At 38.5% G+C, this 16,246-nt stretch overlaps 1 protein-coding gene across 1 annotated transcript in view; it reads right to left on the bottom strand.

The window, feature by feature from the left end:
* Window positions 1–16,246, bottom strand: part of LOC124280567 (mitogen-activated protein kinase kinase kinase 7-like) — a 79,108-nt gene that overhangs the window by 60,342 nt on the left and 2,520 nt on the right. Inside the window, 11 exon segments of the mRNA XM_046716521.1 lie at window positions 122–314; window positions 1,841–2,031; window positions 2,674–2,749; window positions 8,532–8,604; window positions 10,655–10,712; window positions 10,930–11,058; window positions 11,227–11,351; window positions 11,988–12,051; window positions 12,054–12,125; window positions 13,226–13,271; window positions 15,356–15,535. Of these exon segments, the coding sequence (XP_046572477.1) occupies window positions 122–314; window positions 1,841–2,031; window positions 2,674–2,749; window positions 8,532–8,604; window positions 10,655–10,712; window positions 10,930–11,058; window positions 11,227–11,351; window positions 11,988–12,051; window positions 12,054–12,125; window positions 13,226–13,271; window positions 15,356–15,535 (1,207 nt within the window).

Genomic DNA, 16,246 nt, shown 5'->3' with positions numbered 1-16,246 from the left:
TTCCAAATAGCTACAAAACAAACGGTTCTTTTAAGGTTTAGCAATCCCAAATGATCCAATGACTTTCAAAATAGATAAAAATGGAATATTCGCTGAAAAAAGTATATAATCTTTCAGTCACCTCTCTGTGGGTTGGTAGCCTGGTTCCGCTGTTGAGATGAGATGTCATACTCATCCAGTTTGCTCAAATCAGCTGAATACCGCTTGTAATGGTCAACAGGTGTCCCTGACCTTGACCCACGGGGGTCATGGAGACTTTCTCGACTGGCAGCCAGGGATGGGGGTGCACTCTGCTGGCCTCGGTGTCTCTCCTCCTGAAATTAGATCAACGAGTGAATCACGTTTTGAGCCCCGTTTAAACGAGCCTTGCATACAAGTATATCATACATATATGCTCTGGATGAATTTGCTTGACATCTTGATCCCAGAAAACAAGGGACTGACTGCACCAGCGACAGTCATATCTTGCTAGAGCAGGTACACTTTATTGTCAGGTTGCACCACCACAAGTGCATGGGATATTCATATAAATATCCTATATGAAATAAGTCTTTTCCTACTGCAGGGATCATGTGAATCAATTAACAGAAGTAAAAAATCAAAACAATAATTTGACATTTCATGGAAGGTTAGAGGTCACTGTGGAATGCGTCACTCATTATGGACAAGTTGATTTGGCCGACTACATTGAAATGGAAAAGAAATATAATTCATGAATGAAAATGACATTTTAAAATCTACCATCAGTCCCAACATTCCACCAGACATGCAGTTCAGAGAGCAGTTCTGGAGGTAGTGAAGTTGGCCATGGCTGTAGGTCACTAAGATTCACAAAGTAATTTCTATGTTTACCTGTCTTAAGTAAGTCATCGACACAAACTTGTCACTGAATATTTTAATACTCCTTTGGCTGTATATTTTGAAGTTTATAAATAAACTGCACGAAAAATAATTCCAAACATATACTGCATGCTGTTAATAGTGATGGCAACTTTTCTCAAAGCTATATCATTTGGGCAGCGGTCCCAAGGATTCAGTTGAGATTTGGTAAATACTGTAAACGTACTTTTTTTCGCTTGGTACAAATTTCGCAGAATTGACAGTTTAGACTACATCGCGCAGTCAATTATTCGCGCAATCAGTAATTGCCTGATCTGCCAGCTGTCTCTTAGGCCGCCACTAATATCAATGAAAACACAGGAAGTCCGTACTTGCACATATATACAGTAATATGTTTACTCAAGGAAGTATTAAGTACTTAGGAAGTGAGATATCATGATGGTACTAGTATACTATATAAAAAGATGAAAAACACATCAGTCTTATGTTTCGGAATTCTGACGATCTGACGATGGCATTGCGAATGTGGTTAAAGAAAGCACCTACCCCTAAGACACCTGGACTTCCAGACTTTGTGATTTCATTTCGTGATATGCAGGAATAAATACAAATAAAATCTTAATGAATAAATAAAATACAGCTGTATTATTTCTTTCCAAGTCGTTTCATGTTAATCCGTTTTGTATCAAACCATCTGTCACTACGATTGGTCAAAATAGAACATGTCGGGACATGATTTGGGAAATCCATTACAGCGACAGTTTAGTATGATTCTTTATGCTACTATCAGCCATCATTTTAAGATTCCCATAGATTTCTGTCTTCAAACTTGAGTGAATGAATGAAAGGTTTATTTGCTGTATATAAATTCTCGCGGTACAAAATATTTTGCACGAAAAGCCCGAAAATAAAACCTGCGTAATATATAATACGTTTACAGTATCCCATGTCAGCAAATATCCAAAATATAAGCAGATTTTCGGGAAGAAATGTATAATACCTCCACAACAATGGGGGCATGTCTGGCCATGCTTGGAAGGAAGAGAGGCACATGGTCAGGGCGGTCAGAACCAAACTTGACAGTATCGCTATTTGTGACTGCTCTCGACTCGCTGGTAGGGGGCGACACTGAATGGGAGTGCACCGTGCTGGGAGGCGTATTGGAGAATGTGATTGGCGGTGTCATAGGTGCTGTAACAAAAATCATTGATTTCGCCAATCATAGTGCTGAAAACATCAAAGGCATAAAAACAAAACCAGTGTTAAGATGACACTTTCTTCATTATGATTAAGCACATGTCATTAAGTGAATGTCACAAAGATACTGGTATATGTACATAGCTTTCAGTAAGAGACCAGAGTCTTTCATCCAAAAGCTGGATTGTCTGTTTGTTAAATGCTCCACTCAGTTATATTACAGGTACATGACGTTGAGTCTTGACCAAACAATCCAGTGAGTGGCATCACTGCAACTTCTAAAAAAGTAAGTCTGAGCTGAACAGTTTGGTCAGTGTGTAATTTTCCATACTCTCAGGGTACAATGACACACAATCAGCCAGGTTTGTGTGACCAGACCATCCAGTGATCAACAGCATGAGCATCGATCTACGCAATGGGGATTTGATGATGTGTCAACCAAGTCAGTGAGACTCACCAACCGGTCCCGTCAGTCGCCTCCTACGACAAGAATGGGTTGCTGAAGATCAATTCTAACCCGAATCTTCATGGGTTCAATCAGCCAGGTGACATAATGGAATTATGTCATCCACTCACTGACTCAAAAACCAAGTATGGGGCACTGGGGACATATTCCGCTATAGTATAAGCACCTACCACTGCTGGGAAACAACTCCTCATCCGAATCACTGGCTTGGGGATATAACAATGGTTCTTCAGCACCTCGGAAAAACTGAAATAACAATATGAGTGTTGTTTTAATGGACTGAAATGTTTACATTGTTAAGAATCAGTACAACAATGCATGAATTTACTGTTACTCTCTTTGATAAAAAGGATGGAATACACCAAATTTTCTTTACATTCTTCTGGGGCAGTGGGGTAGCCTAAAGTAAGGCCAGAAATGATTGGAAAATGCTTTTTGGCTTCAATATCAATATGATGAATTTGACACAAGATAAAAGCACATATATGAAACATGTACGACTCTACCTAGTTGGATATTAAAGCTCAGATGAAAAAATGCACTTGAGGGGTGACTTCACAGGAGGAAATTTTGACGTTTTAACAACATTCGTAAATAATCTAAGTACAAACTGTAGTTTTGAAATAGACTATAATTATTCATATAGCCTCAACTAATTAAATTACATTAATGATTGTAAAAGTTTGGGGGGGGGGGGGGGGGGGTGTTTTAACATCTATGTGTGAAAAAGATGGAACTCTTGTAGTAGTTATATTCAAAAAAATTATGTAAAAAAGTCTTAATTCAAGTCGCATAGATAATCTTGTTGACCCATAGAAGTTTCACTTCGTGTATGAGCATTGAACTGGCAACATGCAACTTGATATCTCCGCAGAACAATTAATTTCAAATTTATACCAGTATTTCATACTGGAGAAACAAAGGGGGAAACATCTCGTCAGCTATGACAGGGTTTACTATAGAATGTGTAAAACCCTTAATTTGACATATAGTCAGGTTTACAAAGTTGTAAACAAATCAGTTACCTCAGGGGTCGTGTCAAAATCAAAACCAGGTAGGAAACACAAACTGGATAGCTTTGATAAGGGTGTCATATGCCATGCATGCAGTTTATAAACTGTATGAACACAAAATCCCACCGATGTGTGCTAAAATAGAAGATGAGATCAAAGATACAATAAATGTCTCGAAAACAACACTTATTGTAGCTCTGGTAGAAATGGAGTTCAGGTACACCAAAAGGGGAGATGACAGAGCTGTGTTTAGAGAAAAGTACACAATCCTGTCCATGCGATCAGCTTATCTCAGAACAGTTGAAGAATACCGCAATTTGGGGTTTCAAATCATATACCTTGATGAAACCTTGTGTAATAAAAATCACTCAACCGATCAGATGTGGTTTCCTTCAGATTGTTCTAAGGCACCAGTGATACCATCAGGCAAACGTAGACGCCTGATCATCTTGCATGCTGGTACCCATAGCAAGGAACTGATTGGGGGTTGTGACTTTGTTTTTGAGGCCAAGAAATCTGATGGTGATTACCACAGTGAAATGAATGGGCAGGTATTTTTGGATTGGTTCGAACATCAGCTTTTACCGCAGCTAGACGAACCAAGCGTTATCATTTTGGATAACGCCAGTTACCATAACCTGCGTGTCCCTGGTACCATCACACCCACCATGAGCAATCTCAAGGCTCAGTTGCAGGACATTCTCACTTCCTGTAACGTGCCTTACAGGCAATCAGAAACAAAGCCCAAGCTCATGGAAAAAGTCCGGCAGCACAAGAAGCCAATCCAGTACATCACTGACGAACTAGCTGCAAAACAAGGCCACATAGTTCTGCGTACACCAGTACTGCACTGTGAGCTCAATCCCATCGAGCTGATCTTGGAGTAACTGTAAGAATTTGCTCGCAATAATACCAAATTCAAGTATCCCGGGCTGGTTAATAGGTTTTTAGGATATCGTCTCTTCAAACACTGAAGTCCATCAGTGGGTCCACAACACTTTATTCGGCAGCTAAGTATGCAATTACATCATAGTGCAGCAACGGCCAGGCAGCATCACAGAGGCGATCGTCAGCCCACCTGCCTAGCCGCTGTCCGAGGGTCAAGTCCCCTTACATTAAGAATTCATTGTCTATATACTACTGACTGTCAGGCTGCACTGTATCATATTACGATACATGTATGGTCAACCTGCAGTATCCAGCACCTCATCCACAATGTTAAACTTCCGTGGCCAACCGGCCATACTCTAAGGTTAATTAAGGTTAATTACACGCAGGCAGCTGATCAGTACATGGCTGTGATGATGGTCATGATAATAAGCTGCTGGTATTTCATTTATATTGTCAGCACTGTGATTTAGATTTAGATAACACAACTTTAACTTAACTCAAAGAATATACAAACATGTCTATATTTCCCAATAAAACCCATATCCCGCCAAAGTGCCTACGATACAAGCTTTCAGACGTTAAAGAGCTTGTGTATGCTTCTTTTGCGTGAATTACCCCAGAAGTGTGGCAAAAGGCTGAAGACTGTGTTCTCAAAATCGAGGACGAATACCGTCTGTGGGACGGAGTTAACGTCAGCCAAGTTGCACCTGTTTTGTAATTCCGCTAGAGTCCTCGACCAGCAGTGATACTGACACTTATATTTTGAGACGGTCCCTGACATCCACCGCCCGTGCGTTACATAACGCTGTCACCCTGCCAGGTGGGTCACAGTATAGTTTGTTTCTTTGAAGTGTTTCTCACATGGAATTTTTTCTAAGTTTTTCGATATTTAACGAGTAGTCATTATGATTAGGGAATGGTACGTCGTGATTACTCAAAGTCAAAGTCAAAGATATTTATTGTACTTAAGGCCTCCAGCCCATATACAAGTAATACAAGTATATATACAGCACATGTTACAGACATTTCACAAAGAAATTACAGTTCAGATAAGATATTGCTTCTAAGGAAAACAGCATGTTTTACATAAAGCGCAAGATTACGCATTACATTTTCATTTTTGGAGGATAGAATGGAAGCAGAGGCAGATGAAGGATATTTTAACAGGTATTTATTTGGGATATATTTTTGTCTTAAATCAGCATAATGTGGGCATACAAAAGCGAGGTGAATTTCATCTTCTATAGCCGAGTTACATAATGGGCATATCCTTAAGCGTCTCTCTATTGAAAATCGTCTGCCCTTATTTACTGATAAATCTAACAAGCCCAATCGAAAATTGACAAGTGTGCGTCTGATATTTCTAGATGTCAATAGATGGTTGAATTAAGCTCTTATGTGATCTATACAACTGATATCTTGAACTATTGTCTAGACAGGAATGCCATTCTTGATAATACATGCTAACAGATTGTTCTCGAAATTGCTTAAGAAATAGATTAATATTACCAACTGTTTAAGTTAGCCACACAAATCCAAAGCCATGAGAAAATAAAAAAGAATTCTAATATGAGAAGCCCATGTTGTCTTACCCCTATCATCTAAATGTACAAGCATGTTATAAGCTAGTTTGGGGATTCTTTGTTCGTGCATTCACAGGATCTTTAACCAATATTTTAAACATCTGATTTGTGAATTTATTCTATTTTAAAATCTATGTACTTGAATATTAAATCATGTGTTTGTTGTGGTGATGATGTCACCGATTTTTTCGCCTGTCCCATGGGAGTTCGGCAAGGGTGTATTTTAAGCCCTGTATTGTTTTCCTTCTTTCTAAGCCAACTGTATTATGATATTTCTAGTTCAGGTAAACATGGTGTGCAAATGTTTCCAGATATGATTGAAATTTTTATCCTCCTTTTTGCCGATGATGTAATTTTAGTGTCAGATACTATCGTCGGTCTACAAAACCAACTGAATATTTGGGAACGCTATACAAATGAATGGAAATTATTTGTTAATTTTGAAAAAACAAACATAGTTATCTTTAGAAGAGGTGGGCCTGTCGCCTCTAAAGAAAAATGTTTTTTGAGTGGCAAAAATTTATCTATTGTTAATCAGTATACCTATCTTGGACTTTTGTTTTCCCATACCATGAACTGTAAAAAGAGTGTTATAGACCTGAAATCACGTGCTAAGAAGGCTCTTATTAATTTTATGTCAGTTTCCCAGAATTTTGGAATTTTAACCCCAAAAAAATATTTTAAATTGTTTGATGCACAAATCCAACCGATTATGCTTTATGGGTCTGAAATTTGGGGATTTCAACGTCATGAATGTCTAGAGAAACTACACCTTTTAAGATTTTTAAATGTAGCGCGAGCAGCACCAACTTGTATGGTTTATGGAGAATGCGGTAGATATCCGATATATATACATTTTCCCTTGTAAACCAGACTTTCGTAAGCAGTGCCATAATTTATAATGATCCACAGAGTCAAAAGCTTTCTTAAAGTCAACAAATGCTGCATAAAGTTTGTGCTTATTACGCGATAGACACTTTTGTATTATTGCATATAGTGTAAAGATATGGTCAGTAGTTGAATAATCTTTTCTAAAAGCCGCCTGACATTCAGGAATTAAGTTTCTTAGATTTGACCAGTTTGAGATTCTGTTGTTTAAAACAGTTGTAAATATTTTCCCAATAACACTCATTAAAGATATGCCTCTGTAATTATCTGGACTGTCTTGAGCCCCCTTTTTATGTATAGGGACGATAATTGAACGAGACCAGCTTTCTGGAAGCGAACCACTTTCAAATACAGTTTTAAAACACTTATGGAGGAAGGGCATTAACTTCGATTTGAGAACATTTAATCATTTCGATTATAATATTGTCGGGACCAGCTGCTTTTCCGCTCTTTAAGTTATTTAAAGCATTCTTTATCTCATCTACTGAAATTTGTGTTTCCAAAATCATTTGATCAACAGTGTCATAGTCATTCGAAGAGATAATATCATCATTGAAGGAATAACCATCGGTTGGAAAAACAGCATCATTAGAAAAAACTGTCTTGAAATGTGTCATCCATTCACATTTGGAAATATTACTTTTAGGATTTGATCTCTTTTTAAATGAACGAATTTGTTTCCAGAACATAGCAGGATTGTGGATAGAATCATTCTGTTCAATCTTTGATTACGCAGGTTAGATTTGAATTTTCTACATGAAGCTTTGTATTTGTTTCTCATTTTACAAAATAATTTCTGTATCTCTCCAATTACTTGTGAGCTTTGAGGGCTCACACTCATAATAGGACTTCCAGTGTGACCATATTAACCCTGATACAGCAATTTATTACAAAATGTAACCATACCAAGGCTTTCGATAATGAACACTGTCTCAACGCTGACAAACACAACAGACATATATCAGAGAAAGCAGATTGTTTGTGTGGCCACCCTACTGAAGATGCACGTCATTACCTCTTTGCATGTTCCAGATTTGATGCTATAAGAGCAAATAAATTTTATTATAATAATGACTTTTCATTAGAAACAATCTTATATGGAACGTCTTCCATGAACCCACAAACTCAATCCGATATCTTAAAATCAGTCAATCAATTTATAATTGAACTAGACATTTTAACTTAGAAAATCATATGCTACAACCTATAATTCTCAAAATTATTCTACTACTGACCCCGACTGCAAATGCCATAAATGTATACAACCATCATGATCTTAATTTTTTGACTATATGTCATAACATCTATTTTCAATAGATATCATTTTTCTTGTGATGATACTGTTTCATATCTATGTATATTAGAGCAGTTTTCATATAAGTTCTTTTGAGCTTGTTGACCAATCCAATTCATGAATATTTTGTTGTTGTCTTTTCATGAAATAAATATGTTTAAATCACACTGTAGATGTAATTTACATACCATCCACTCCTCATGTTAGTGGGTCCTCATGGCAAGCAAGTGGTGTTGGAGACTCATCTCCCCGGGGTCCATATCAAGGTTTAAGCACTAAATCACATTCATTCCTCTCTTTAACATCCAACATTCCCTTCCTGTAATGATCTCCAGGTACTAGATCCAGCAGGAACTTACCTGAAACAGGTGGGTCATCACTCGGTCCACCTCGGTCATGGAAGGTCTCTCAGTCGGGTTCCCTGACCAGCATCTGAGTTCAATACATGTAGATTAAGAAACAATACCATCTATAAGAAAAATGGAGTACAAGGAGCCAGTTCAACCTAAACCCTAAAATCGTGGATAAAGCTACATCTGTCAGATGTGTATGCAACCAATGATCGTGTGTTCAAATACTGTGAACCACAAATTTTTTGCGAACATGATATTTTTCCGAAAATTGCAAATGACTTGAGCTCGCCAAAATATCATGACACAAGTTCCTGGTCAAACGAAATAAACAATCAACAAGTAACGTTTCTCATTATCTCTTGATTATTCACCAGTTCATATAATCAACAACAGATCTAGACAATACATCAATTAAGCAATGAAAACAACTTGGGGAAGACTGATCACTAGCATTACTAGTACTCGCATGTCAAACAAGGGATACTCGAACAAAAGTTACTCAATCAGTATGTGTAATAGGCCAGACAGGGGCCAACCACTCAACACACATTCTTTGTCTTTAGAGACTGATAGGCTAACACCATCCAACAGGAGTGGATAGGTTTCATCACACTCATCCGGAGATCAACAGCTTTGGTGATGTCATTGTCAACAATTTTAAGACGAAGTTAAATGTCAACAAAAACATGACCAGTCAACCTCTCTTGATATCTTGCTCTTTAGTTGTTCAAACACACACGTTTTCAAGACTGACTTTGACCTTGACATGAATGTCATAGTGTATGAAATATGCACAAATAGTAATAAAGAAATTGCTTATTGAAAAACATTCAAGGGAAGTCTTGAAAGTCTATGAAGAAAATCCAGTGAATCGTTTTTGAAATATCTTGCTGACAATTCAGGTTAACAAGCTGAAATCTTCAAAGTGTCCCCATGACCCTGAAAATTATGTGCAGGTCACCAAACTTGACTGGGCCCTGCGCCTTCCCTGGATGAAGCTTGGTGTCAAATATGAAGAAAATAAGAGCGAATGGTTCTTGAGGTATCTCACTGACAAGCATAACATGCAGGTTAATATGTTGAAATCTTCAAAATGTCTCTGTGACCTTGAAAATTAAGTGAAGGTCACCAAAATTGACTGGGCCCTGCGCCTTCCCTAGATAAAGCTTGGTGTCAAATATGAAGAAAATCCAGTTAACGGTTCTTGAGATAGCTTAACATGCAGGTAAAACGTTAAAGTCCCCTTGTGACCTTGAAATGAAGGTCAAGGTCACCAAACCTGATTTGGACCTTTCTTATACTGTGATGAACCTAGGTACCAAATATGAAAAGAATCTAGTGAACGGTTCTTAAGATATTCCAATTTGTACGCGTACGGACGGACGGACGGAACCTAATACTACATCCCCCGCTTCGAGCTAAACGCATGGCGGGGGATAATAATCCCCTTGAACTGTCTTAAGCTTATCTGGCCTATAAAGCGTGTGTTGTTTTCAGGAAACACACGGAAGTACTCTACTGAGCTCAGTTCAAGATTAGCAGCAACCTTTAACATGTGATTGGATTTACTTTAGGTAGAACTTTCAGTTGCAATTTATTTTTGAGAGTTAGCCAAGTCGCAAAAATGTCATGACACAAAAACAACTGTTGGTAGCCACTCACAAAAATATCGTGAGTTAAAGAGTTAAATCTAACTGACTCACTCAAGTGAACTGTGCAAAATGAAAAGAGTGGCACATTCAGTGAATACCATGTTAATGCGCATAGGATTACATGTGTACTGGCAATAAGGTGCCTGACTCTGAGGGTGTGGGTTCGAATCCCGGGTGGGCCTCAACCCAACAAAAGTACTAGAATCTGTACTTTACTGAGAAAGTGTAATCCCAAATATAACATGTTACATTTGACCACTTTCTAAATGGTCTGTATTCAATATAGGATTATATTGATGATTTGTTTTTCATACTACTCAATGTTACTGAAGTTAATGAAAAGAACCGGTGATATGAAAGAGGGAGGTCCTTAACTTATTTTGAGAAGTATATTTATTAAATGTGGACATGGTGTTAATGATATTTTACAGTGTATCAGTCACATTTCTGTCCACAACAATAGTATCTGCTACATACCTTTGCATCAGTATATCCAATGGTTTGGGTATATTTCTTATTGGAGGTGGCCTTTTACCTAGAACATAAAAGTAGGCATTATTACAAATGTAACATGTTGCCAACCACTTGGTCCAAGCTGGAAAGGCCAGTGGTTCCCAGCGTTGGGTTTAATGTCAGCAGTCTCACATCAACATTCTACAAACTCGCTCCTCATTTTTTAAAGTTGCTGCCAAGGTATACACCTGCTTAGCCTGTTATTTTATAATCTACAAAATAAATGTAACCTCACTCACCATTGTGAACAGCCCACATGATCCTGAATGCGGGTCCTCCTATCTCATCAAAGGGTTTCCGCCTCGTGATCACCTCCCACAGAATGATACCCCAGCTGAACACATCACACTTCTCACTGTAGTTGCACCCTGGGGAAAACAACAACTGTTCAAAGTCTTGTCACAAACATCAAAACAGTTTGATCAGTAGATGGAGAACTTTTTAAAGTACATTTTGGACTTCAATCTCAATACATATACTTTAAACAGTATAGAAGACTTTCTGCAGGTTGGGTCTGTCCATCATCCCCAGCTCACCTTCAAACACCTCCGGCGCCATCCAAGCCGCACTTCCCTTGTTGTTGGTCATGTGCGTCTGGATATCACAGGCTGTGCCAAAATCACATATTTTCAGCACAGTGCCACCCATAATCAACAAGAGACTGCAGACAGAAAGAAAGTTCACAAATTAGATTTCCATCAAACATTACAAATATAGATGTCAAAAAGACTTTATCACAATAATGTAATACATTCCAACCCAGTTAATCAAGACAGTAGAATTGTGCAGTATAATTTGTGGATGAAGGCATCCTTATTTAGGCAGGTAAGAAGTGAGTGAGTTTAGTTTTATGTCGCTTTTAGCAATATTCCAGCAATATCACAGCAGGGACACCAGAAATTGACTTCACACATTGTACCATTGTGGGGGGTTCCAACCCAGGTCTTTGGCGTGACGAGCAAACACTTTTGCCACTAGGCTACCCACCCCCGTAGGTAAGAAGTAATCATGGTATTGCCTGGTGAAAGTTTAGAGAGGTTCACTAGTAACTTAGAAACACGATTTTTGGATTTGCTGGGTTTGAGATTAGCAGAATTTTCCACATTAGGCCTGCATGCATGTTTTTCAGAATCACTATATCTCTGAAACAACATGATTAATGGAATCTGGTTTTACAGCTTTTACTGTACATAACTCAATAACTCATGAACCCTTTAGACAATTGCATACTACCAATTGTAACACATATGTCATTTCTTTGTCGAACATGCATACCCAATAAATCACTGTCACTTACTTTGGTGGTTTGAGATCTCTGTGTATTAGAGCCTTGGGCTTCATGTTATGTAAGTATGCTACACACGGGCACACTGTACGGCCCAACTCATAGCATGGGCACTCGTGTAGCTGGGCTGGCGACCTGAGCCATGTAGCACTGAAACAGAACATACACTCAGTATACAAGTCTTCAACTTCGTCATTGATCACATAATCAATTTGTTCCAACCAGTCAATCATAAATTATCGTATTGATCCGAAGCCAAACTTCAGTGGAATAGATGGTCAAGAAAGAACCACCACAATATCAGGTTGTTGTTGTTATCAAATAATAACAATAATCTGTTATTTTATTTGACAACAAGAGTAACTTGCTTGCTATTTGTTCTATTTTCCAATTACGATTTTGGTTGGATCAGCATAAATGTGATATCTATTTACACAACAATATAATGATACATATACTTCCCCATACTGAATAACACCGAAGATTGAGAGGTGCACACAAGCATTCAACAAATGATCCTGTCTATACTTCCAGGAACACATGTAAATAATTACATTAGACATTTGAATTGAAAGAGTAATAACACGTGTCTTGTAACCACCATTAGACTTTCAGTGTGGTAACTGAAAACACAGGAACAAGATCAAGTGATGAAGCCAAACATTGCCATAACACATGGTGTGATTTCACTATTAACATACACTGGTGCATGCTAAAAATGGCTGGTGCAGGTTAGGATGTAACAGGTTGTACCCAGTGCAGGAAACAATAAATCATCCAACATCGTACAGCTGTGTTCTAATTGAGAAGTAAGTGACTTGAAGTAATATGTTTCTCTCAGATGACTTGTTACAAGCAGAAACATTTATGTACTCATAAATCAGTTATGTAGAAGTATCATATAAGTGAGATTTATGAATAAAGGTAAGGCAAAATTGAAACAAATCATTCATCATTTATCATCATGGGGTTAGGTTCTGATGAATGTATCTCATACTGAGTAGTTGGTATGAAAATAGCTAAACAAGTATTTATGTTACTTTTTTAGAACCAGTGATATTATTTCATGGTGCAGCCAACATTTTGATGGTGCAGCCAAACCTATAAGCCAGGTTGCACATGGTGCAGGTACTGAAAAAGAACCCCGAAACCTCACTCTATAACATCCATACAGGCCACCAAGCTGTTGCTTTACAAAACTGTAATTGGTCAGTCAGATAGTTTTATAAACTGTAATAAACGTAACATACCATTGTAGAGAGACCCGCCCTCTGCATACTCCATAACAAGACAGACCTGCAAAATAACAACCAATCGTAAGAACCATAAATGTTATTATTAATAATTAAACGGACAACAATGTGGTCACAGAAATATTCCTTCATAAGAGCCGCCAGATAACCCAAGTTAGCAAGATTCAGTACTGTAGTTTTATGTGATACATTGATGTAGACGTGTCAGTATAATACTCCCACCATGACAACAAAACTTGCTACATCCATATTTTCTGCTTTTCTCATGATAATGATTGCAGATATATTTAGAGTCCTACAAGAGCAGCCAAGACCTATCATACACCTGTCTAAAACTAACGGTGTATTGAATTCTGCATGAAAAGCTTCAAATTCAAGTAAATTCTACAAAAAAAGTTTGGGTGTCTGAAAACTAGGCACAAATGAATGATAAATTATCCAGTTAACAATGAATTGGTCATAGACGTCGCATAAACAACATGAAATCTCCTCCAACAGTCAGATCATATTCTATGGAACAGCACTGAAACTGTTCGAGTCTGTTCTGATCAGGAATCATCACTGGGGACACACATAGTGTACTGGGAGTCTGTTCTGGGAATCATCACTGGGGACACACATAGTGTAATGGGAGTCTGTTCTGGGAATCATCACTGGGGACACACATAGTGTACTGGGAGTCTGTTCTGGGAATCATCACTGGGGACAAACATAGGTTTACTGGGAATCTGTTCTGGGAATCATCACTGGGGACAAGCATAGTGTACTGGGAATCTGTTCTGGGAATCATCACTGGGGACAAACATAGTGTACTGGGAGTCTGTTCTGGGAATCATCACTGGGGACACACATAGTGTACTGGGAGTCTGTTCTGGGAATCATCACTGGGGACACACATAGTGTACTGGGAGTCTGTTCTGGGAATCATCACTGGGGACACACATAGTGTACTGGGAGTCTGTTCTGGGAATCATCACTGGGGACACACATAGTGTACTGGGAGTCTGTTCTGGGAATCATCACTGGGGACACACATAGTGTACTGGGAGTCTGTTCTGGGAATCATCACTGGGGACACACATAGTGTACTGGGAGTCTGTTCTGGGAATCATCACTGGGGACACACATAGTGTAATGGGAGTCTGTTCTGGGAATCATCACTGGGGACACACATAGTGTACTGGGAGTCTGTTCTGGGAATCATCACTGGGGACAAACATAGTGTACTGGGAATCTGTTCTGACCTGGAATCATCACTGGGGACAAGCATAATGTACAGTCAGGGCGTGTTAATCTGAACACTTCCGTTTTTCATCAAAAACTTTCGGATTGTGAAACGTATGGACTACTGAAATGAACCATATGTACACCACTACAGTAGAGTTACTTCCCTTTGACATACCAAGACTAGAACATATGAACATACACATGTACATGTATCAAATGACTTTATATCAGTTTGCATAACAATGAAAACTCAGAAACTCACTCGTGTTTAAAGAAATCGCCAATGACAGTGGTGTTGGGAGGCAGGAAAATAACTTTCCTGTTGGTCAATTTGACCTTGGCACACTTGCGACTAGCAGCGTTGTCACAAAGTAAGATCAAGTGTCGACCACATGATCGCATCTGAGTGTCAAAAGATCTCAGCCAATCACAAAACATGTGTGATGTCATCCACGTGTTGTAGTTGAACAGATAATGAACATAAATGTCTTGGTTAAAGTCTCTTCCAAAACATATGGGACATCTGGATTTGGCGATGACAAATGGCTTAATTTTGATGGTGCCAGTTGCGTTCGCACAAGTGAGACTTATTAATTGATTAAAATCACAAACTAACGACATGTTCAACTAAGAAGTGTCACCACACTTATCAGTTACCATTGAAGTTTAACCACCAGGCTACCCCACCGACCCCAATAGGTAATGAGTGTACATAGTAAACAAGATTGTAGAATGCCACTCAAACAAGAAACAAAGCCAGCTACCGTTCGGATATCACGGGAATCAGATTATAAGGGTCCGGACTAACGCGGCCTGACCGTACTGGTAGTCTGATCAGGTAGTCTGATCTTGTGAATCCTCACTAGGGACATGTATTACATGAGCAGCTTGAGTACTTACTGGTGACTTGGTACATGCTCCATACAGTTTCACGATGTTGGGATGGCTGACTCTGGACAGTTGTTTTAGCTCAGTAATGAAGGCCTTTCTCTCAGATTCTGTTTCGATTATCTTGACAGCAACATCAGTCCCTCTGAAGTTAGCTCTACTCACAACCCCAAATGCTCCTTTACCAACAATCTGAAAGAGATATAATCATACCAATCTTGTAAAATATGCATATGATCATGGATGGAGCTGATATTACCAGACCAAAAAGACATTACCAATTATTAATAAGATATGTGTTTCTAAAATCTTTATTATTTAATGCTGTCCAAAAAAGAAACAGGGGGGTCAGTCATGTACTTGGCACAGTTATTAACTTTCGTTGTTTAACAATCTTCCTGCTACATAAAAGCAGCCTGTAAATAATCGCACCTGGACCCAACAAACCCATGAACATCAATCAACACAATAGGGATACTATGACACACATCCATCAAGTCAGCAAGTCTGATTACCCAATCCTGCTAGTTGCCTCTAACAACAAGCATGGGTTGGTGAAGATCAGTTGTAACCCTAATCTTCTAATCCAAATCTTTAAGGGTCCACTCACTAACTATTAATTGCCACATTACAACAGACAGGAAACATATGGAAAGTATTCAGTGTACTCCATTTCTCATAACATCATTATTAACAGTATAAAAGTGTTTTAGATAGTTTAACTTGGATGAGCAACATCTTCAGGTAAAGTTTGAATTCTCTCCAGATAAATATGACCATCAAAAATTTAAAAAAGAATTAATATACATCAGTGAGTTTAGTTTTACACTGCTTTTAGCAATATTCCAGCAATATCACGGCGGTGAACTCCAGAAATGGGCTTCATATATTGTACCCATGTGG

The sequence above is a fragment of the Haliotis rubra genome, unplaced genomic scaffold, assembly GCF_003918875.1.
Source record: "Haliotis rubra isolate DU_JTF1 unplaced genomic scaffold, ASM391887v1 Scf27, whole genome shotgun sequence".
In the NCBI taxonomy this organism is placed as follows: domain Eukaryota; kingdom Metazoa; phylum Mollusca; class Gastropoda; order Lepetellida; family Haliotidae; genus Haliotis; species Haliotis rubra.
Note: the sequence above shows the minus strand (reverse complement) of the source record. Positions and strands in the feature narration are given on the sequence as shown.